Here is a 24,432-nt window from a genome sequence, read left to right as displayed (position 1 = left end):
GGTCCCCTCAAGCATACTGATACCAAAACACGCATTCACTCTGAAAAGAAGAATAGTCTGCTCCCTAATGCACAGACTTTCACAAGGTTAATTGTAATGGAGTAATTCCATATCAGGGAACTATCAGCAGCTCTGTCGAGACATACGCCTCCTGAGGCTTTACTTCGCCTATTGTTGGTTTTATATCCATCATAAATGGAAAACATTATCAATATTTGTACCTCACAAGTTGCACTGTTGATGAGGGAGGGTGAATAATTCAATTGCACAAAGAAGCTTATGGGAAAAGAAAAAAAACAAGCCTACGTTAAAAGCAAAATAAATGAAAAGCATGCGACATACAAGAGCCGAAAGCTGGAGTATAAAAGCAAAGCTTGGAGTTACATAGAAACCTATGGTTATATGAGCAGCAGGGGGGCTGCACTCTCACCATGCCCAGGCTTTCACCCTGCTATTAAAGCTTTGTCAGAAATCACAGCTGGTGCAGAGCAGTAGCTAGATATAATCGAAGCTTCAGAGCACAACCTGCAACCTGCAAGATTAGCTACCCATCAGAAGCCAATTCAATAAACGGAAATCATTACCTAATAATGCTGGTTGTCTACGAGCAGCAGGGAATGTGATTGACTATAGCTCTTAAAGAAGTGACTGATCCCGCCTTTAATGAAGGATATGTCACATTAAGCAGAAAAATGTGCACCTTCGACAGATGCAAAACAAGAATATCTTTAAGACCAGGAAAAAAAAAAAAAGAACAAACCTTTAATGATAACACTTGTAAATTCCCTGAGACATTTGAAGTAATTTACATGGACGTTAAGATCACACAAATGTATGTACAGGGACATAGAGGACATACAAATCCAGCTGTGTCAACAGTGCCCCCTACTGGCCCTCATAACACAGGAGGAGACAGGAATATCAAACTGAGGGCCATTATACCCGGAGGAAATATCATTCATCTGACCTTGTGGCTGTAAATTCAGATTCAATAATATTTTAATGGAATAACATAGGGCTTCGTTGATTTATTCAGAGTCAGAATTTAATTTGTAAAAAACAACAACAACAACAACAACAACAAATCAGTAAAAATGATTGTTTTAAGAAAAAATTACAACAGACTGCTGTTCAGTTAAGCTCACAAAGAAAACATTTCATGTCATCACAAATAATATCGATGCAGTAAAAATTAAATACTTGCCAATTGTATTATTATTTTCTTTTTTAACTTGTACACTCACTGGCCACTTTAAAAGGAACACCTGTACACATACTCATTCATGCAATCAATCAATCAATCAATCAATCAATCAATCAATCAATCAATCAATCAATCAATCATGTGGCAGAAGTGCAATGCATAAAATCATGCAGATACAGGTCAAGGCTTTATCAGAATGGGGAAGCAATATGATCTCATAGTTGGGGTTTCAGAAATCTGATGGCATTTTCACGCACAATAGTCTCTAGAGTTTAGATAGAAATAATACTAATTTAAAAAAAAAACATCCAGGAAGCAGCAGTTCTGCAGGTAGAAACACCTTGTTGATTTTCTGTGTCAGAAGAGAATGGCTAGACTGGCTCTTGCTGAAAGTAAGTGCTGAAAGTAACTTAAATATCCACTCTGTACAGCTGTGGTGAGCAGAAAAGCATCTCAGAATGCAGAACACACCAAACCTCGAGGCAGCAACAGAAGCCCACTCCACTCGGGTTCCACTCCTATCAGTTTGAACTGGAATCTGAGGCTTTAGTGGGCACTGAAACTGGACAGTTGAAGATCTTAAAGTGGTCAGTGAGGTGTAGGTCAGGGGCAGTATTCACTATGGACCATATTCAAAGACACACGGTTTTGGGATGTTGTGGTGATCCATGACTGGGTCATATGACGGGGTTCCACAGCTTTACAGGCACAGTGTGTTCCTATAGTATAAAAATAACAGACATTGATCTTTAAAGGAATTTTTAAGGGGGGGGGGGGGGGGGGGATACTACACAGTTTTCATTTTGCCTGAAATGTAATCAGCGAAGAAGATGGCTTCTTTAGTCTTGCACTGAAATGTAATGTAATATAAATGTTATCACCCAAAACCCCAAATCTTTTCATTTAATGCATGACCAAATTTAACAAAAAAGGAAAGACAAAGACTTCTATGAATTCTCTTGAATGCATTAACCGTTATAGATCCAGTGAAAAACTAAAGAAGTGAAATTTAGACATTTAATGTCTTGGCTGAGATTATTTGGTGTAAAGGGATGCAAACACTGCAAAAATGACATCAAGTGAACAATTTCTGATTATAGTCAGATTTATCTGGCATTTCCTGTTGTAAAATTACAGCAAACAAATACATGATTATTAAACATATTTCTAGACATTTGTTTTTTAATACGAATTTCAAGCTTTAAAAAGTCTTGTTCTGTCAGCCAATAATTTTAACTAATTGTTAGCATTTATTTCTAGAAACAAAACTATCTGCAAATACAGCCTCATTTTCAAAAAAGTTGGGACGCTGTGTAAAATGTAAATAAAACAGAATGCTATGATTTGCAAATAAAGAGAAAACTCTATATTTTATTGAAAATAGTACAAAGACAACATATAAAATCCTGAAACAGAGAAATCTTAGTGTTTTTGTTTTTTTAAATATATGCTCATTTTTAATTTAGTGCCAGCAACATGTTTCAAAAAAGTTGGGACAGGGGCAACAAAAGACTGAAAAAGTTGTGTAAATAATAAAAAATAATTACATTAACTGGCAACAGGTCAGTAAAATGATTGGGTATAAAAAGAGCAGCCCAGAGAGGCGGAGTCTCTCAGAAATAAAGATGGGGAGGGGTTCACCGCTCTGTGAAAAACTGCGTGGGTAAACGGTGCAATAATTTAAGAATAACATTCCTCAGTGTAAAATTGAAAAGAATTTGGGGGTCACATAATCTATGGTACATAATATCATTAAAAGATTCAGAGAATCTGGAGAAATCTCTGTATGCAAGAGACAAGGCTGTAAACTGACGTTGGATGCCTGTGATCTTCAGGTCCTCAGGTGGCACTGCATTAAAAGCAGACACGTGTCTTGAGTGGAAATCACTGTATGGGCTCAGAAACACTTCAGAAAATCAAAACGTCTGTGAAAACAGTTCATTACTGCATCCACAAATGCAAGTTAAAACCAGATATAAACAATATCCAGAAACACCGTCACCTTCTCTGGGACCGAGCTCTTTTACGATGGACTGAGGCGAAGTGGAAAACTGTCCCGAGGATTTACGAATTAAAAGTGGAAATTCTTTTTGGAAATCATGGACACCACGTCCTCCAGGCTAAAGAGGAGAGGGACCATCCGGCTTGTTATCAGTGCACATTTCAAAAGTCAGCATCTGTGATGGTATGAGGGTGCATTAGTGCACATGACATGGGTAGCTTGCACATCTGGAAATGCATCATTAATACTGATTGATATATACAGGTTTTGGAGCAACATTCTGCCATCCAGACAAAATCTTTTTCATGGAAGGCCTTGCTTATTTCAGCAAGACAATGCCAAACTGCATTCTGTATGTATTGCACCTGCATGGCTCTGTAATAAAAGAGTCCAGGTGCGAAACTGGCCTGCCTGCAGTCCAGAACTATCTCTCATTGAAAATATTTTCATATGAAACACAAAATACGTCAAAGAGGACCCCGAACTGTCAAGCAGCTGAAATTGTATATCGGACAAGAATGGGACAACATTTCACTTTCAAAACTACAAGAAGTGATCTTCTCAGTTCCCAAAAGTTTACTACTGTGTTGTTAAAAGTAGAGGTGATGCAACACAGTGGTAAACATTATTTTTCAAACAACAATACCATTTCTCAGTTTCATCATTTGATATGTTGTTTTTGTATTATTTTCAATAAAATAAAGTGTTTCTATGATTTACATAATCATCACATTCTGTTTATTATTATTATTATTATTATTATCTCATCTCATTATCTCTAGCCGCTTTATCCTGCTCTACAGGGTCACAGGCAAGCTGGATCCTATCCCAGCTGACTACGGGCGAAAGGCGGGGTACACCCTGGACAAGTTGCCAGGTCATCACAGGGCTGACACATAGACACAGACAACCATTCACATTCACACCTACGGTCAATTTAGAGTCACCAGTTAACCTAACCTGCATGTCTTTGGACTGTGGGGGAAACCGGAGCACCCGGAGGAAACCCACGCGGACACGGGGAGAACATGCAAACTCCACACAGAAAGGCCCTCGCCGGCCACGGGGCTCGAACCCGGATCTTCTTGCTGTGAGGCGACAACACTAACCACTACACCACTGTGCCGCCTATTATTATTTATTTTATTTTTTTACACTGCATCCCAACCTTTTTGGAATTGTCTTTGTAGATGAAGAAAAAGACAACCGAAAATGTGTAAAAGCATGCACAAACAGGCTGACTAATACTGTATAGCTATTATCTGTTCATTTTTACGACAGTATATACTTATCTCATCTCATCTCATTATCTCTAGCCGCTTTATCCTTCTACAGGGTCGCAGGCAAGCTGGAGCCTATCCCAGCTGACTACGGGCAAAAGGCGGGGTACACCCTGGACAAGTCGCCAGGTGTATATACTTATGTTGATGTAAAATTATTGTAACTGTTAACAAAACCTATTAGTCCCAGCAAGCAGAAATCACTAAATCAGAGGGAATTTATGTGACTTTAATCAAGGAACATAAAATAATTTTTTCCCCTCACAGCAGACTGAACTGAGGGAAAGTGTCTTAAACTGTATAAACTACACTAAACCACTTGCGAGTATCTTTTTCTTACCTTCTCAAAGATAATCATCAAACACCTCCTCGTCTAGATTCTCTTGAGTCTCTTCTTTGATGACTGAGCAGAGAGAGAAAATGTCTGAGAGACGAGTGTGTGCAACACTGGAGTACATTATCACTGGAGCAGGTGCACACCATGCATTATTAATGCTTGGGAAAATTCATGAACGGTGCCTTTGCTACAAATGGTGGGTATTAGCGTGTGTGTGTGTGTGTGTGTGTGTGTTATGGTGGTGTCCCCAAATGGACAGGAATATCTGATATTTTTGATTTTGAGGGGAAATTTAGCTGGTCCCCATAAGGAAAACTGCTTTAAAACAACCAACCAACCAACCAAAAACTCACTTTCATTTAAAACTAAAAGAGCTAAAGATTTAAATTTTTGTTACTGAGATCAAGATTAGGTTTAAATTTAGTACAAATGTGTGTGTGTGTGTGTGTGTGTGTGTATTATGGTGGTGCCCTCACATGGACAGGAGTAGCTGATATTTTTGATCTTGTGGGGAAATTTAGCTGGTCCCCGTAAGGAAACTGCTTTAAAAAACCAACCAACCAACCAACCAACCAACCAACCAACCAACCAACTCAAACAAACAAACAAACAAACAAACAAACAAACAAACAAACAAACAAACAAACAAACAAACAAACAAACAAACACAACCACTTAATTAAAAACTAAAAGAGCCAAAGATTTAAATTTTTGTTACTGAGATCAAGATTAGGTTTAAATTTAGTACAAACATGAGTGTGTGTGTGTGTGTGTGTGTGTGTGTGTGTGTGTGTGTGTGTGTGTGTGTTATGGTGGTGTCCTCACATGGGCAGGAATATCTGATATTTTTGAATTTGAGGGGAAATTTAGCTCATCCCCATAAGGAAAACTGCTTTAAAACAAACAAACAAACAAACAAACAAACAAACAAACAAACAAACAAACAAACAAACAAACCCACTTTCATTTAAAACTAGAAGAGCCAAAGATTTTTAATTTTGGTTACTGAGGGCAAGATTAGGTTTAAATTTAGCATATATATATATATATATATATATATATATATATATATATATATATACAACCCTGATTCCAAAAAAGTTGGGACAAAGTATAAATTGTAAATAAAAACGGAATGCAATAATTTACAAATCTCAAAAACTGATATTGTATTCACAATAGAACATAGACAACATATCAAATGTGAAAGTGAGACATTTTGAAATTTCATGCCAAATATTGGCTCATTTGAAATTTCATGACAGCAACACATCTCAAAAAAGTTGGGACAGGGGCAATAAGAGGCTGGAAAAGTTAAAGGTACAAAAAAGGAACAGCTGGAGGACCAAATTGCAACTCATTAGGTCAATTGGCAATAGGTCATTAACATGACTGGGTATAAAAAGAGCATCCTGGAGTGGCAGCGGCTCTCAGAAGTAAAGATGGGAAGAGGATCACCAATACCCCTAATTCTGTGCCAACAAATAGTGGAGCAATATCAGAAAGGAGTTCGACAGTGTAAAATTACAAACAGTTTGAACATATCATCATCTACAGTGCATAATATCATCAAAAGATTCAGAGAATCTGGAAGAATCTCTGTGCGTAAGGGTCAAGGCTGGAAAACCATACTGGGTGCCCGTGATCTTCGGGCCCTTAGATGGCACTGCATCGCATACAGGCATGCTTCTGTATTGGAAATCACAAAATGGGCTCAGGAATATTTCCAGAGAACATTATCTCTGAACACAATTCACCGTGCCATCCGCCGTTGCCAGCTAAAACTCTATAGTTCAAAGAAGAAGCCGTATCTAAACATGATCCAGAAACGCAGATGTCTTCTCTGGGCCAAGGCTCATTTAAAATGGACTGTGGCAAAGTGGAAAACTGTTCTGTGGTCAGACGAATCAAAATTTGAAGTTCTTTATGGAAATCAGGGATGCCGTGTCATTCGGACTAAAGAGGAGAAGGACGACCCAAGTTGTCATCAGCGCTCAGTTCAGAAGCCTGCATCTCTGATGGTATGGGGTTGCAGGAGTGTGTGTGGCATGGGCAGCTTACACATCTGGAAAGACACCATCAATGCTGAAAGGTATATCCGGGTTCTAGAGCAACATATGCTCCCATCCAGACGACGTCTCTTTCAGGGAAGACCTTGCATTTTCCAACATGACAATGCCAAACCACATACTGCATCAATTACAGCATCATGGCTGCGTAGAAGAAGGGTCCGGGTACTAAACTGGCCAGCCTGCAGTCCAGATCTTTCACCCACAGAAAATATTTGGCACATCATAAAACGGAAGATATGAAAAGACCTAAGACAGTTGAGCAACTAGAATCCTACATTAGACAAGAATGGGTTAACATTCCTATCCCTAAACTTGAGCAACTTGTCTCCTCAGTCCCCAGATGTTTACAGACTGTTGTAAAGAGAAAAGGGGATGTCTCACAGTGGTAAACATGGCCTTGTCCCAACTTTTTTGAGGTGTTGTTGTCATGAAATTTAAAATCACCTAATTTTTCTCTTTAAATGATACATTTTCTCAGTTTAAACATTTGATATGTCATCTATGTTCTATTCTGAATAAAATATGGAATTTTGAAACTTCCACATCATTGCATTCCATTTTTATTTACAATTTGTACTTTGTCCCAACTTTTTTGGAATCGGGGTTTTATATATATATATATATATATATATATATATATATATATATATATATATATATATATATATATATATATTTTTTTTTTTTTGTGGGTGTGTGGTTGGTTTACCTGCACACTTAGGTTTGGAGTTTTGTCTAGTAGAGGGAGGCAAGCTGAAAGAGCGGCTGATGCGTGGAATGTTGCTGTCAAAGCTGACACTTTTTGTCCGTTTTCGACACTCAACAGCCAAACGAGCACAGCAGTCCTTATGACAGCTAACACCACACACTAACAGTGGAGCAGAGACAACCATGGAGTCATTTTTCTTTTCATTCTGTATTAATTGACTTAATTATTCTGGCTTATTTTAATTAACAACAGTATTCAAACCTTTGCATTTGTATCTTTGCTTGTAAAATCCCCACATCTAAAAAAAACAAAGAAACATGTTAGGTCATATATACTGTACATGACTGAATGTTATAACAGATTAGAGAATGATGAAGAAACACATTCAGATATGTTATATATGTGCTGTATATAACAATTATTCCACGAAATCAAGTCATACATGTGTTGATAGCCCATGATTTGGTGGCACGGTGATGTAGTGATTAGCACTGTTGCCTCACAGCAAGAAGGTTCTGGGTTCGAGCCCAGCAGCCGATGGGGGCCTTTCTGTATGGAGTTTGCATGTTCTCTTCATGTCTGTGTGGGTTTCTTCCAGGTGCTCCGGTTTCCTCCACAGTCCAAAGATCTGCAGTTAGGTTAATATGGGGCAGCCTTGGGCCAAAGTACCCTTGAGCAAGGCACCTAACCCCCAACTGCTCCCTGGGCGCCGTAGCATAGCTGCCACTGCTCTGGGTGTGTGTCTGTGCTCATTGCTCGCTTGTGTTTGCATGTGTGTGTTCATTGGTTCAGATGGGTTAAATGCAGAGGAGAAATTTCACTGTGTGCTTAAGTCTGTGCTTGAGTGTACGTGTGACAAAGGTTTCTTGGCTTGGCTTCTTCTTAGATAGCAGACAAGACACGTAGCACTGAGTCGGCTATAAGCCATGTACGACGAGATTGAGTGGAATAACTGTTCTATTCTATCCACATTCACTGGATTTTGAGAAACAGCGCATTTTTTATTTAAATATTTTTTCAAATTCAATAAATAAAAACTTGATACAAAACATCCGACAAAATAATTTCTGCTTAGCAGACACGTGACAAAGTGCATACATGCATAAAACATTCTAATTTGACAAGATTTACATCAACAGTCGATCAGTGAAAACACATCTTAACGAAACCATTAAGCTTCAAACTTTTCAAGTAGAGTTTTTATTTCATCCTTGGTTGGTTCAGCAAAATGCTCCGCCATTTGTGCAAAAGTCTTGGGCACCCTATTTTTTTCATACAAACTTTGTTATAGATTTCTATTTTATGAATTCTACATTATTGAGTCAGTAAAAAAACATTTTAGAGTCCAAACGTTCATTTTCCAGCACAAAATTAAATGTTACAGAAAAAAACGTTTGTATCTGAGCAGCATATTACATTAGAGAGCACTTTTCAGATTAAAAAAGAAAACATAATGAAGGCTACTGGGTTTTGGTGCAAAATGAAGAAGCAAGTATGACAGTCAAAGTGTCCAGAAGAACTGTGGCTGGTTCTGGAAGATGCTCAGTAAAACCTACAGCTCATTGCCTTATCAAACTGCACTCATTGCACCGGAGAGTACGATTTTTTTTTTTTTAAAGCAAAGGGCCGTCTCACACCAAATATTGACTTTGTTTCATTTATTATGGCTTACTGATTACTGTTTGTAGTATTTTTTAATGTTGAAACATTTCATTTCATTATTTTTAAACCTATTTTTGGTCGACAGCATTTCTTTACATGCACCCAAGACTTTTGCAGAGGACTGGATGTACATAGTTGAATAACAAAATGATATCAGGGTGCACATTGCTGAAAAACATGAGGTTTAAGTGGCTGGTGAATAGGAAGTGAGAGAACAGGAAGTGGTAAATGTCCCCACCCTACTGCACATCATGACTTCAACGACCCTGAACAACAACAAAGTCAGGCTCCTCCCACCTCCAAAACAGGACATGAGAATCCATCATATGTTTGAAGAAGAAGAAGAAGAAGAAGAAGAAGAAGAAGAGAAACTTGATGATTTTACATGTTGGTTGGTGTCCAGTGTTTGGTTTTTAAGTTTTGCGCAGGAATTAATGTAGCTGGAAAAATAACGTAAGCTTAACTCATTCAAAATGTATTCAGTGATTACATACACAAATTGGCTTATACTGTACTTGGATAAAGCTATAAAATTAAGCTTGTTTTAAATGAATTATCTTGTAAAATAGCAGGTACAATCTTTAATTTTAGCAAATTTAGCTTTAAAGTGTAACCAAATTTCTGGTACACTATCAGCTTCAGTTCTCTTGGGCAGAGTGATATGTAATTCTACTCAGAAAAAATATATATATAATAAAACCTGATTCTGCTAATCCAAATTACTAGTCCATAATGTTACAGCATTCAGTTACATCGTGATGTTTTGTTTAATGTTGACGCACTCCAGTAAGTCACACGATAGGGCTTTTAGTAGGGCAAGACAGCATTAATACACACATCGCCTTAAATTAAATTAAGTCAAGATTCTATTACAATGACTTCTATTAAAGGTTATTGTCTCATGAATTATTTTAAAGTAACGCCATAATACTGCACCTAGTTGTGAGTTGACAACATACAGTCATCCAGCACACAGCCTTGCATCTCGTTTGGAACAGTTTTAGGGCCTGTTTACACGAGGACGCTGTCGGGTAAAAACGACTAAATATTTTATCGGAAGTGCCTTTCATCTACACGGGGACGGCGTTTCCGAGGCTGAAAAATGGCAAAAATTGAAAACGCCTTCCAGAGTGGATAAGTTAAAAACAGCCCCCATTGCATATCCGTCTAAACTACCCAATATGCAAAACTCTGCTCGGATCTGCTCACGTCGGGTACGCGTTTACGTCATACATATGTCATATACTGTACATGCCAGCCCGGGAAGTAAGAAAGTAAGTAAAAAAGTAAGAGCATGTCTGATTACATCGATCCAATGGACCTTCAAGCTGCTCTGACAGCTTTAATAAACGTCCAGGAGTCCTTCGAACATCTATACCGAATCTGCACATATACCGTTAATGAACAGAGTAGTCAAAGTTTTCGCGGCGCAGATGTGCAGATCAGACAAGACGGAAGACGTTGCGCATGCGTGCAGACATAGCGGAGGTCTTTCACAGCACCACCTAGCTGCCTGGCATGCACATCCAATTGAATTCCACACATTTATGCGTCACCGTATAGACGCAGATTTCCTCCTTGAAAACGGTCGTGTAGACGCGGAAAAAAGTGAGAACGAAAACGGACTTTTGCGTTTTTGTTTCAGACCGTCCCCGTGTAAAGTGGGCCTTAGATCTACATTTGTTCAGCAGTGTTTGATACAGCAGGTCTGCTTAGCAAAGAGCTAATATCATTAACCAGGGTTGCATTTGCAAGGTTTCAATAAAATTCCAGTCCAACTCCATCTCAGAAACCACATAAAAGGCCTGAAAAATTCAGGCATTAGGAAAGGAAGTATTTTTTCCCATTTTTTTTCTCAGCTTTTGTGTGGGAAACAAGGTGAGCATGGTGCAGATGCATTTCTGATGTCCAGATATTATCCACTCCATAAATGCCCCTTTCCTCTCCTGATCTTAAATATACAGTATATTGCAATATGTCTGAATAGAAATGGTTCTGTGCATCATAGACACTGTGTATGTGTTTCGACTTTGCCTTTGTTTGGGGGGGGGGATTAATTAAATTTAGTTCCCATTATTTGCTAAAATAAATAAATAAATAAATAAAAGACCTTGGCAGGTTGGCAGGCGTGCAGTATTTTTAAATCCAATTTTGCATTATAACCACAAACTTGGCAAGTTTGTCGTTGACTGTCTTGTTCTCTGCTCCTCCTCCAAGCATATTAACACTTGTTGCAGTTCCCATTTTTGACCACTAGATGCAATAGTGTTTGGCACTGAATGAGGTGGTGAGCATGCTACCCCATAATTGTGCATCATCTTGGTTCCAAAATAATCCAAAAATAATCCATCTTAAAACATTACTGATGGACCATCTGCAATTTCTGGCAGATATTTATAGAAAACATTTTGGCCAGACAGACTTTCACGACGTGTTAGCAACATTAGCTTCATAGCCCCTCAGCAAAACTGAGAAAGAGATTTGGCTCTCTTGGTTATCAACTGATTTGACATACATTTGGGCTGGAAAATTGTTTAAATTTGTTCTTTGTTTGTTTATTCTCATTCTCAACTCTCCTATCTGACATAAATAATCATATTCAAAGTGTTAATGTGTGTGTGCGCATACTCACAATGCCTGAGCAGTGCTGGCAGACTGTAGGCTTGAAGCAGTTCGTGGCAGTGAATGTGTGCACAAAACCCATCTTACAGTTTAGTATAGAGTTGGCCTTGGCGAAATAGTCAATCATCTCCTGTCGGCTAATTCTGCCATCCCTTTAGGTGAAAGTCAGAAAGATAGAAAAGTGAGGCTCATCTATATAGTACATGTATCAGAATGTGTGAAAAAAAACCCTGAGAAACCCATCTGACTCAACTCACTGGTTTTGGTCAAGGTCATCAAACTTGCTGAGGTAAGGAAAGTTGTTCCTGATGCTTTCAAACTCTTCTTGAGTGATGCAGCCATCCCCATCCGTGTCAAAGTTTTTAAATACGGACTGAAAAAAAACCCCCAATAAATAAAAACCAAAACAAAACAGTGGCTCAGAATGTGCTGGCTTAGTTTAAAAGAAATCACAAATGAAAAATGAAAAGTCATGGGTGAATAACTTGCCTCAACCATCTTCTCTATGTGTTTGTTGATGATCACTGGATCAGCCTTGGGTTTGATTGAAGACGCCCACTCCTCTATTAAAGGAGATTGCGGCTTTGAGCTGGACGCCTAACAAGCCAAAATAAATAGAGAAATCAGTATAGCAAAATATCGTATGGCACTGATGGATTTGTACAAATGACTCCTGTCTGAGGCCTAAAAGGAATAATTACAGGGTTGTAGTCCAGTTTCCTAGCTTCAAGCCCAAATAAGTGGGTTATACAATCAAAATCAGTACATTAATCTGTCAAAGCCATGTTGTTAACAGTAGTAATTTGATTCAAATTTTTGTCACAAGGTTCTGATTGGTGCTTTATGGAGAACTGATGCCAATAGAAGGGACTCACTGATAATTTCAGGCTGCGTGGTTCTCTCTGCAGTGAAAGCTGATAGATCTCTTCCTCTGTGTTGAACTGGTCCAGAGACACCTAAGCTCATTGAAAAAGAAAAGCTTCCATTACAATACACAAACGAACGTTAAATTCAATCAAAAAAAAAAAATCTGATAATTAATTCATGCTACAAAATTTCAGGCATTGGAAAAGGATACGTTTTTCAACTTTTTCTCAGCCTTTACATTGGAGGTGCATTTGTAATGCTTAGATATTATCCACTCCATAGTCCCCTTTCACTTTTTCAGTCTTCATAATATATCTTACAATAGAAAAGGTTCTGCACATCATAGACACTCTGTCTGTACTAACGCTTTAGCTTTATTTCCAGAAATGTATTAAACTTAATTCCAATTCGTTGCAATAAAACAAGAACTTGAGGCAGTGGAGTATTATTAACTAGCCCAATTTGGAGTAAAAACAATGAACTTGGCAACCCTGTGATTAACTGTCCTGTCCACTGCTCCTTCTCCACTGAAAATGATCATACACTCTCAGAAATAAAGGTACACAGTGGTACAAATATGACACATTAAGGTACACAAATGTACCTTTCAGTTTGATGTACCTTAAATGGTACAAAACTGGACCTTTGTGGTACGACACTGTACCTTTCAAGGTACAAAATTGGAGAAGGTACGTGTTTGTACCTTAGGGCATGGTACTTTGAGCTGCTAGGGGGAGGAGTCCAAAAAGCAACTAACGGTCCTGCTCTAGATGCTAGCGCAAGACAAAATTCTACTACTACTTGCGTGGTCACCTGAAGGATGGCGACTTTGTCCGCCCTCTCCACCGAAGAGCTTTTGGACTTCTTAGTAAAAGCGGGCCTGGAAATAACAGACGACGACAGAAGGAAATTTACAAGTGAGTTACCATACTGTTGTTCTGATTGTGGCTAGTTCTACTGAATTAGGTGGTTCCTTGAAAACCTTTCAGAAGCCTTTCCGTTCAGAAGCCCCCGTCAAAGAAGTGATCATGTACCTTAAAGGTACAAATTAACTTGTCTCTGTGGTGGTACCATTGTGGTACAGATTTGTACCATTGTTAAAGGTACAGCATTTGTACCATCCACTCAAGGTACAAACTTGATCTTGAAGGTACAGATGAGGCACTTAAAGGTACAAAGCATGAAGGTACAAATATGTACCCCTTTTGAAAGGTACAGCTCTGTACCCTCTAAAGGTACTGTCACAGAGACGAGTTTGTACCTTTTAAGGTACGGATCTGTACCTTTTTTTCTGAGAGTGTACTACAAGCATGATGCAACACGGTTCCTCCCCCAGCCAGGCCTCTGTTAGTGCTTATTGCAATTCCCAAAGACAGCAGCTAAGTTGATGGTCCTCATTCTTAGCCCTGGACTCACAATGAGCAGGTTGAGGAGATCAGGATTGGCATCTATTTTAGGTGGAGTGGCCTGGATCAGTGCCAGCTCCTGCAGGATGGCGTAGAGTTGCTGTGTCTTGGTAAGGTTGACTCGGGTTTTCTCCGGATCCACCCAGTCTGGAAGGGCCACATGAACAGCAATCAAGTCTTTCAGGTGCACACCCAGGATGGGGAAACGGAAGCCGGAGCACTCTGAAAAGCGCTGTCGATAGCGGCTGTAGTTCCCGCTGGACGTGATCAACTCCAAAAGTCCCTCAAACAGCTGATAAAACATAATGGGAACTGTCAGAAATGTGGCAGTGTTAAATAGTCAGCATGATAAAAGACAAAAAAAGAATGGAGTGATATAAGGAGACACTCTTGAATGGACATGCATGGGAAATACTGCATTTGTTGGCTTGACAATAGGACCACTTCTTCTTGGAAGACATTATAAAATGTGCTTCCAACATGGTTATTCATACATTTGCCATCACTTTCATATGGGAAACAAAGATACATTGGGAAAATCCATGCTTGAGTGGTTTCTAGATTTGTAAATAGGCAGACTTTACCTTTCGAGCATCACTACTAATAAGAGCCTGAGTGTCTTTTAGTCTGGAGATGGAACTGTTACTCAGACCCCCTACCACTGCCATCAGGGTGTTAAAGTTCTGTAGCTCCAGCAACCGCTAAAAATAAAAAAAACGTGATATTATTGGACCTGTATTCTCAGACGATGCCTCGCAAAGTCAAGAGTCTTGGTCTAACCTGGGCCACTTTAATGAAGTCGCCGATGACTGTGGCTCTCTGCTGAGCTGTAGGTTTACTGAGCACCATCATTTGGATCCACTGTGACACCCTGTTGAAGAGGGTGATGAAGCGCTCCAGGATGGGATTATCTACAGTGCAGCCCTGCATCACAAAGCTGTGGTAGTCCTGGAACTGGAGACATTCAATTTTCAATTAAATTCATTTCATTTGTACCTTTAATAATAGCTATGGTCAGAAAGATGTCTTATAGAAATCCAGATGTAGATTTAGATCCCAATGAGCAACCAGAGGTAACAGTGGAAAGAAAAAAAAAACATGGAGAAGAAACCTTTTGAATAACAGAACCTATTCTCTTCTGGGTGACACCTGATAGGAGCATAAATTATTACTTTTCTACAACTCTAAACTATGAAGTCTATAAAGTATTTGAATTCCAGTGGTTTAGCCTAACTAGCTTTGTATAGCTAATTAGCAAGCGAGTGGTTATTTTACTAGGAAGATAAGTTAATTAGCTGACATTTAACAGTTATTCCATGAAATCGAGTTGTACATGAGCTGATAGCCGACGAAGCATGTAGCGCCAAGTTGACTATAAGACAAGTATGACGAGATTGAGTGGAATAACTGTTTTATTCTAACCACATTCATTGGATTTTGAGAAACAGAGCGTTTTTATTTTTTTGCAAGTTTGATAAATAAAAACTTTATACAAAACGACTGACAAAATCATTTCCGCTTAGAATATAAACAAACTGGCTAAATGACAGGAACGATTTGTGAAAAATGCGATAATAATAATTCTTGAAAAATAAAAAAATATGTTCTTACCATCAAATACTTTTATTCCATATTTATTTTGTTGCGCTTTTTTTTTTTGGGGGGGGGGGGGGTGTTCGAGTAGAATTTTTATTTCATCCTCAGTTGGTTCAGCAAAACGCTCCACCATTTTGTTTTTCTCTACTCATGGTATATGAGCTGATATCCTAGTAGTAGAGTAGCCAATCAGAGTGCGCGATTGCTCATATCCAGTGAATGTGGATGGAATAATAGTTGATAGTCAGTGTCATGTTTTCTAAACCACATGAGTTAATTGGATTGGCAATGGATTCCAATGGCAGTTTACCACATTTAGGAAATGGTATGGTCCATTTTAGAGGTAACTATATCTAACTTTCTGACACAGCTGAGGAAATATTTTTCTGACATCTACTATATATTTTGTGTGTGTGCAAATTTAAGATCCTCCTATTTTGTCTTTGCTTTCATGAAGGATGATTATGTTTTTATTGTAGGGATCAGACCTTCCCAAACAACCCTTCTGAGTAATTGTCACACTTTCACACTTCTTCAGGTTTGTGCCTCACCAGGATCTTGCAGAAGGATTTGTACTCCATATAGGTCAGGTGTTCAGCCAGGGTCGAGGAGTCCAAGTGGTCAAAGAGCAGGGAGGTCTTACTCTTCTTCTGAATACTCGAGGTCAGCTGCCGCTTCCACTCGTATGATGGACTGAAGAGAACAAAAGATAATGTGCATTAGCAAACTCATGTGGTCAGTTATGTGGTTATCACAGAGCTTTAACCATTTCATGACTACTGTACCTCACTAGGGGGGAAACAAAAAACATTAGTAGTAGGCCTACCCAAAACTGACATACACAGCTGCATGAATTGCTTCACTGGATCATTTACAGCAATGATTCTCAACCCCAGGGGTCCATGAGGAATAACAAGGGGGTCTATAATTTTTTTTATTGTTGTTGTTACTGCAGGGGAAATCACAACCTACCATTATCAAAGATGAGTTCTTATGCGTAGTTATTAGGCTGTTTGACTGGTTGCTTAAATTAAATGGGTTTAATTTGAACATTAACTGAAAAACTACGAGGGCTATAAATAATGTCAACTTGGACCTGTTTTGTTGGTTGAAATTCCTGGAATGAAAAGCTCCAATAAATAGCATTTTAGGTGCCATTTAGCACAGCCAATCCACCTAAAAGAAGAAAATGGTTCCTGGTTCAATCCTGAGCTTGGGTTATTGTGTGTGTGTGTGTGTGTGTGTGTGTGTGTGTGTGTGTGTGTGTGTGTGTAGTTTCACACATTCTTCTCATGTCCATATGGTTTTTTTCCTAGGTTCTCTGTTTTCTTCCTACCTCCCAAAAACATGGGGTAGGATGGATGAATGGATGGATACCCTTACAAAAAAGAAGTTTATTCAAGTGTGCTTCTAGTATACATATTTTAAACTAAAAATAAGAGCGTATGCTTTCAGTTTACTTTTTATTTTCTTATCAGAGATATACTTAATAAAGTTATACATAAGTATACTTGGCTTATACTGAAAAGTATATAGAAAAGTCTAAGTAGATTAAGCTTACACTTAAACTTTTGATCAAGATATACTTAACAAAAGTGTAATAAAGTATTAAAATATTTGTGCCTTATATTTAAGTGTACTTGTCCTGTAGTTGTACTTCAGCATTGTTGACTCTAAGGTATGTCTGTGGTTCCATATAAGGTTTCTTTTCTTGTATTATTTCTCCTGAGTGGGATAATTAATTTTATTTATTTATTTATTTATTTTTCTTTAGAGCTTGGATGTCAATTTCAGTTGTCACTGCCATGTTTTTATACTTTGGCATTAATACAATGTTGCTTTACATTTTGATCTCATCTCATCTCATTATCTCTAGCCGCTTTATCCTGTTCTACAGGGTCGCAGGCAAGCTGGAGCCTATCCCAGCTGACTGCGGGCGAAAGGCGGGGTACACCCTGGACAAGTCGCCAGGTCATCACAGGGCTGACACATAGACACAGACAACCATTCACACCTACGGTCAATTTAGAGCCACCAGTTAACCTAACCTGCATGTCTTTGGACTGTGGGGGAAACCAGAGCACCCGGAGGAAACCCATGCGGACAACATGCACAGAAAGGCCCTCACTGGCCACGGGGCTCGAACCCAGGACCTTCTTGCTGTGAGGCAACAGCGCTAACCACTACACCACCATGCCGCCCTTACTTAAGTATACTTAATAAAATGAACTTGAAGTATACTTCTTTTTGATAAGGGTAGATGGATAGATAGGCAGCCTAGATTGCCCCTAGATGTGAATGTGTGCATATATTGGACCCCGTGATGGACTGGTTCCCAAGATAGGCTTAGGATCTGCCACAACCCTGACCATGATAAAGCAGTTTCTGAAGATAAATGAACGAATGCAGAAGTTACTTAAATCTCCAGAACACATGGATATGTGGATAACTGATAGGATCTTGATGTTAGGACTATCTCCCTATGCTTGAGGTGACTCTGTACATAGAAAAGAACATGGATGGCTGTAGTGTGATGTCTGACTCACACACTGTCTATGTCTATGAGTAGACTACGCCTCACATCACCATTCTGCTCAAGCAGCTCTTTCAGACAGCGGATCTGCTCAGCTAGCTCCGGGTTCAAGTCAAACTCCGCTGGGAACTCGCTCATCCAGTACCTGAGAAGAGGAGAGACAGTGAGAGGGGAAGAACGAGAGAGAGTGTGGAGCTTAGCAAGGCATGAAATAGGTCTCCATGCTACATGAAAACAATGAGTGCTTTGGGCGGTCTCGCCACAGCCATTTTCTGTGCGCTAGGATGCTATAAGGGTGCATCAAACAGAACAGGCTTTATTTACAGGTCAGCAAACAAATAAGATTTTTGATTTGATTTTCAACTTACTTGACAAGATGACAAATCTGAGAGCAGCAACCAGCAGAGCAATTCTGAGACCTGTTATGCTGTTACGGTAAATCTCCATTTTGTCAGTGTAATTCAATACAAGAAAGGTTTGAAAAATGAACATGTGACAGTGCCAGGCATTTCTCACAGTGACAGCACCAGCACATGACAAACTGCACGCAGTGCAAAAAACTTGACATCCAAGAGAGGTAAATTATGCCTTCCAGTCAGTTATGATGTTAGGAGGATGAAGTATGGGACGCAGACTGCGCAGTAAATAGAGGTCCGTAAGATATCGGTTGTGTGTTATGTGTTAATCTACATCACAATATTGGTGACTGATAATACTGATAACGCAGAGACCTGTAAATTACAAAGAAGTTCCTTAATTAAAATTTAAACTCTTCAGCATGATTTAAAAAAAAAAACAAGCAAGTTTGCATTAGGACATAATTTTTAAATTTGTACAGTATTATACCACAGCACTGTTCAATTCTTGACTCTGATTGGGCAGAAGGTGTTGATTAATTTTCTGCAACACTTGTCATGACAAAAGCACTAGGTTCAAGGTTTATACTAATGCGCCGGATCTAATACATTATCATTTCGTATAGTAGAAGCTCATTCAGGGCGGCACGGTGGTGTAGTGGTTAACGCTGTCGCCTCACAGCAAGAAGATCCGGGTTCGAGCCCCGTGGCCGGCGAGGGCCTTTCTGTGCGGAGTTTGCATGTTCTCCCCGTGTCCGCGTGGGTTTCCTCCGGGTGCTCTGGTTTCCCCCACAGTCCAAAGACATGCAGGTTAGGTTAACTGGTGACTCTAAATTGACCGTAGGTGTGAATGTGAGTGTGAATGGTTGTCTGTGTCTATGTGTCAGCCCTATGATGACCTGGCGACTTGTCCAGGGTGTACCCCGCCTTTCGCCCGTAGTCAGCTGGGATAGGCTCCAGCTTGCCTGCGACCCTGTAGAAGGATAAAGCGGCTAGAGATAATGAGAGATGAGAATGAGAGAAGCTCATTCACAGGGACTTGTATGGCAGGTGATCCACATAATCTAAGCTTAATCACAAACAAATTAAAATAAGTGTTGTTATTTCACAAAAAGAAATGTCTAATTGTTGATAGGGTATTTTTATTCAAGGAGTCTCCAAAGGTAAAGCTCCTAACTAACATGACAAACTGTGGATTTTTGTCTTTAAAGCTAGATGGCTTTTCGATTTCATAAAATCGGTGAAATTTAATACCCTCTGAAATGTGGGCATCTCATCTCATCTCATTATCTCTAGCCGCTTTATCCTTCTACAGGGTCGCAGGCAAGCTGGAGCCTATCCCAGCTGACTACGGGCGAAAGGCGGGGTACACCCTGGACAAGTCGCCAGGTCATCACAGGGCTGACACATAGACACAGACAACCATTCACACTCACATTCACACCTACGGTCAATTTAGAGTCACCAGTTAACCTAACCTGCATGTCTTTGGACTGTGGGGGAAACCGGAGCACCCGGAGGAAACCCACGCGGACACGGGGAGAACATGCAAACTCCACACAGAAAGGCCCTCGCCGGCCCCGGGGCTCGAACCCAGGACCTTCTTGCTGTGAGGCGACAGCGCTAACCACTACACCACCGTGCCGCCATGTGGGCATTGTGATATATAAAATTTTCCAGCTGGGAGGTCCGTATCATGAAATACCGTGACCGAGGTCTTGAAAATACTGACCAAGGCCTTTGGGCTGAGGTCAGTATTTTCAAGGCCGAGGTCATGGTATTTCACGATACGGACCAACCTTAAGCTGGTAAATAATTTTTTTTCTTTACCAAATTCTAACAGAAAATGAGAGCACCCGAAAGGGAAACCATATTTAGAACAAACCTGCTACAAGCTCGTTTTCGGCTTTCTTCTGAAATGTTTTCTTTTATTTTGTCTTCATCAGGGTAGTAAAACTCGCTTTTGCTCTGAACACTGTCATTATCACTATCCATGCTGTAAAATTAATGCTATTATACTGAGAAATGCGAAAATAAATGTTGACAAAAAATTGCTATTATGTTTGTTGTTGTTGTGAACGAGCGAGTCGCCAAAGGTCCATAACCAGGGTCCGGATCGTAGGATTCCGGACTGCTCGCAAGCCAATCAGAGCGCACGATTTGATGGCAACCGGACCGTGAAAAAAATAAATGTTTATTTCTGTAATATCTCACAAAATATCAGGCTTTGTTGATATGGTATTTTTATACCATATCAACATACATCTTTTATATATCTGTGGCTGGGAAGTTATTTAATTTGAGGGGATTACCTAACAAATAATGTACATGAAATCACTGGCTTCGCACAATCAAGCAGACAGAGGAAGTCTATGTGCACATGCGCAGGTTTACCTCTGACCTGGCACTGACAGTTGCATCACTCTGTTGCTAAACGAACAGCTGATCACACCGAGGTCCTTGTTGACTACTGATATTTATTAGTTTGGTCCTGCGTTTCCATTCCTTCACAACATAACATCTTTTCTTCTCGCTTTTCATTACTATAGTCGGTCTTTCACGTTTCGTTCGCGCACACACGTCCTCCATGTTTCTCTCCTGTTTCAAATTTCTATCCCACAATGCCTTGCATGAACGGTGAAAGCCCACCACATCATGTATGATGTAGTATCTTGAATTGGGTCATGGTGAAGCAGGAAAAAATAGTGGAGAATTTAGGGCCATGTGGCCTTAAATTCATTAATTGTTGTAATTTTTAAAAAGCCTAATAAAATTGGCGGTCTGTGATTTGAATTCAGTAGCTTTCATTCCACTAAACAAAAATAATTCGGTGTCAGGGAAAATTCTTTTTATGACCTACAGTACACTTGAAAAATCTGAAAGGCTGTCTAGCTTTAAGTTCATGAGAGAAGAAAAAAAATGAAAATATGTGAGAATCATGAGAACACGAAAATAGGAACTAACTCATTTCAGGGACATTCCAAAACTTTACATGCAACTATAAATAGATTAAAAGTATGCCATGTCATTTACTAATTATTAAAAAAAACCCCTAATTGTTAGCAATTGTTGAAAGCATGCCAAGAGATGCTGTTGATAGAAAAAAATCAACTTCAGGATGATAAAATCAGTCTACTTTGCATCAGGCTATACAGTTTTGTAGCTGTCAAAAATATGTACTCGGAGGAAAACCCCTGGCTTCCCCAGAAAAAATAAACAAATGAAGTGGACCATGAACATCAACCAACTGTGACAAGGACGTCTTCCTACTTACATGTCAATCATTTCAGAAAACTTCTGCTTTTTCACTAGCATTTAGTAGTTATAGTTTAACCAGTATATGTGTTTTGGTTGCATGAGTTTAGATGGAACACTGAAGTGCAATTTCATGCTGTTTCAAAATCGCAAAATCGTCAATATCCCTGACCGCACCTTCGATTTTGGTGAAATTACTCTAATGTAGGACAAACTTTAAAAGTGACATTATTTGTTTTATTTAAATAAAATGTTCATGATATAAATCTATTGTTATCACAGTGTGTTGCAGTCTAATGGCAAGGTGCTATTTTTGTCCATACAGTGTATAAAAGGATACTTGAGAAGGAGTTTCTTGGCAAAGTCAGTGGAGGAAATGTACCAGGGATGCATCATGAGGAACATACGCACTGCCGAGGCATCCTTTAGCACTCCTTCATCATCTGTATAAGAGAAAGAGAAAGAGCTATATGAGTGAGGCCTGGGTGCATGATTAAAATGTGACTTAAGTGTCTGCCCTCATATCTGTTCCCGAATTAATGAGAAAGACAAAATTGACTGGTTTGGAAAAGAGACCTTCATTCACACTGACACAGAAAGTGAGGGAATCCCTCTAATCAGCACAGAGAAATGTCTGGCCTGCTTCTCAGCTGCTTGATCAGTGAGCTTACACGAGAGTGAGTGCGACTACTGACCGAACGCTTTGATGCAGGCTTCCACCAGTTCTTCCACACTGGCTGACTGATCCGATAATATGCTCTCCATCTTCCTTTGCTTCTCTCTCTCTCTCTCTCTCTCTCTCTCCCTCTCTCCTCTCTCACCCTCTCCCTCTGCTCCTGTTTTCCACCTCTCGATTTTCCACGCCTCTCTTTGATCCGTCTTTGTCACTCTGCAAATACTGTTTGGCAGAAGCGTGTGAGGCAGTGCAAACATTCGAAAATAAAAAAGGAGCTCAGAACAATTTATATGGATATGAGCACCATCAGTAATTCTCATGCAACTAGAAAAGCTCCCGCACCCCCACTTTTCGGAGATGGCTTAGGTTCAAACAACAGTGTATTATATAAATAGGTAATCATCAAATATCAATAAAAGGAATATAACAATCAAAACATTACTAAAACATATTAATACTTATACGATAAGTTATACTCACTCACTTTAAAAGTTTGGAGCAGAAAGATGGTCTGGTTATCCTTTAAAAAAAATCCAAAAAAGCCACAATGTACTTGAAAATGTGCAAAACTCAAGACAAATAAGAGCAGGGGATCACAGTGATCACATCTGTGTGTCACATTTCGTTTCCGGCCTGTTGTGAAACCTGCAGTCCTTGCATTTCCTGTTGTTAACCAAATGGGTTCCTTTCACACGTCTTCAACAAAACGCCCTTAAAGGGTTCAAAACAGTTCCACAGACTCACAAAGTTTCTCAGCACAACCTGTAACACAAATAGATTTGGTTAAAAGTTAAAACTATTACCATAAATAGTTACAATTATTATTATTATTATTATAATCCTCAGATTGCTGCTTTTGCTCAAACACACCCACTCAGTTGCTTGCATCTTGTCGGGTCGTACTTGTGCACAGAAGTGTGAGATGCTTCAGTAACTGTTCTTAAGTATTATATTGGCATATTTATACTTCACTTATGAAACTGAATACTCTCGCATAATTATATTTTTGTAAAAAACAAAACAAAAAAACCCTTTTTACTCCTTACATTTTTTAATGTAGACCTTTGAAGTAATTGTTAGAACTCAGAAAGGCCTCTTCTCTCATCTAGTCATTGAAATTTTTCTACAATCAACAATCGTATCATTTCATTGTCTTCTTCAGAGACTTTCTCGTATTACACAATGCAGTTAGTGTTACAGCTATCCATGTGTGTTTGCATATGGACAAACCACTGCAACAGTGTTGAATTTCAGGATGAACATGCCTGTCCTGTTTCAGTAAAATGTTTTAATATGATGGAGTAAGCAAAAAATCATCTCCTTTGATTCCATAGAGGATATGAACTCTACGATTTGAGGTAAATGTTGCTAATTTGGAAAATTGATATAATAAATTATATCCATTGGACTGATTTCTTTGCTAATAAACACCAAGTTAGACTAGCATCAGTTCCTGTAGCTAATATAACTGGCTAGGAAGCAAATCACATTCGAACTAACGATAATATTCTCACTTACAGGACATTTAACTTCTGATTAATTCAAGCAAGCCTACAGAGACCGAATTATGTTTTCAGGCAAAACATAACTAATAAAAGTTGCTCTTCAAACATTTATTTTTCAGTTTTAATGTAATTTGCATCATCACAGGATCATAGAAATCTCAAACGCTATTGGCAAAATTGAGGAGATATTTATTTGAACTATGAAAGTGTATTTTTACCCAAGTTATGGGTTGCATTTTTATAGATGATCATTACCATATGTATATAAAATACTTATTTTAAATTATTTCGATTATATTTTATCACGAGGGTGTTTATCTTTTCATATTTACATTTATATCTTCATCACA

General features: G+C 39.0%; 1 protein-coding gene across 6 annotated transcripts; it reads right to left on the bottom strand.

The window, feature by feature from the left end:
- Window positions 1-742: 742 nt before the first annotated feature.
- rasgrp2 (RAS guanyl releasing protein 2 (calcium and DAG-regulated)) lies at window positions 743-23,232 on the bottom strand. Of its 6 annotated transcripts, XM_060936295.1 has the most exons (17): window positions 23,062-23,231; window positions 22,597-22,799; window positions 22,242-22,344; window positions 18,659-18,709; window positions 18,304-18,435; window positions 16,309-16,450; window positions 14,942-15,115; window positions 14,746-14,862; window positions 14,172-14,453; window positions 12,764-12,844; window positions 12,378-12,485; window positions 12,146-12,261; window positions 11,899-12,040; window positions 7,866-7,902; window positions 7,605-7,763; window positions 4,827-4,889; window positions 1,836-1,923 (listed from the first exon to the last, which is right to left on the bottom strand). In XM_060936295.1, exons 2-16 carry the CDS (start codon window positions 22,664-22,666, stop codon window positions 4,831-4,833), a joined length of 1,773 nt encoding a protein of 590 aa, XP_060792278.1. In that variant the 5' UTR covers window positions 22,667-22,799; window positions 23,062-23,231; the 3' UTR covers window positions 1,836-1,923; window positions 4,827-4,830. The 6 variants fall into 6 exon arrangements, with proteins under 6 accessions (XP_060792276.1, XP_060792275.1, XP_060792279.1 ...); XM_060936293.1 differs by lacking the exon at window positions 4,827-4,889 and having other exon boundaries at window positions 743-1,923; window positions 23,058-23,231; XM_060936292.1 differs by lacking the exon at window positions 4,827-4,889 and having other exon boundaries at window positions 743-1,923.
- Between the last annotated feature and the right edge of the window lie 1,200 nt (window positions 23,233-24,432).

The sequence above is a fragment of the Neoarius graeffei genome, chromosome 12, assembly GCF_027579695.1.
Source record: "Neoarius graeffei isolate fNeoGra1 chromosome 12, fNeoGra1.pri, whole genome shotgun sequence".
Classification (NCBI taxonomy): Eukaryota; Metazoa; Chordata; class Actinopteri; order Siluriformes; family Ariidae; genus Neoarius; species Neoarius graeffei.
Note: the sequence above shows the minus strand (reverse complement) of the source record. Positions and strands in the feature narration are given on the sequence as shown.

Excerpts from the sequence above, each read along its gene's own strand:
- rasgrp2 (XM_060936293.1), bottom strand. The coding sequence starts at position 22,666 with ATGGAGAGCATATTATCGGATCAGTCAGCCAGTGTGGAAGAACTGGTG. Across the intron at positions 16,451-18,303 it reads CTCATAGACATAGACAGTGT|TCCATCATACGAGTGGAAGC; the intron begins GTGAGTCAGACA and ends TGTTCTCTTCAG. Across the intron at positions 12,262-12,377 it reads ACATAGAGAAGATGGTTGAG|TCCGTATTTAAAAACTTTGA; the intron begins GCAAGTTATTCA and ends GTTTTTTTTCAG.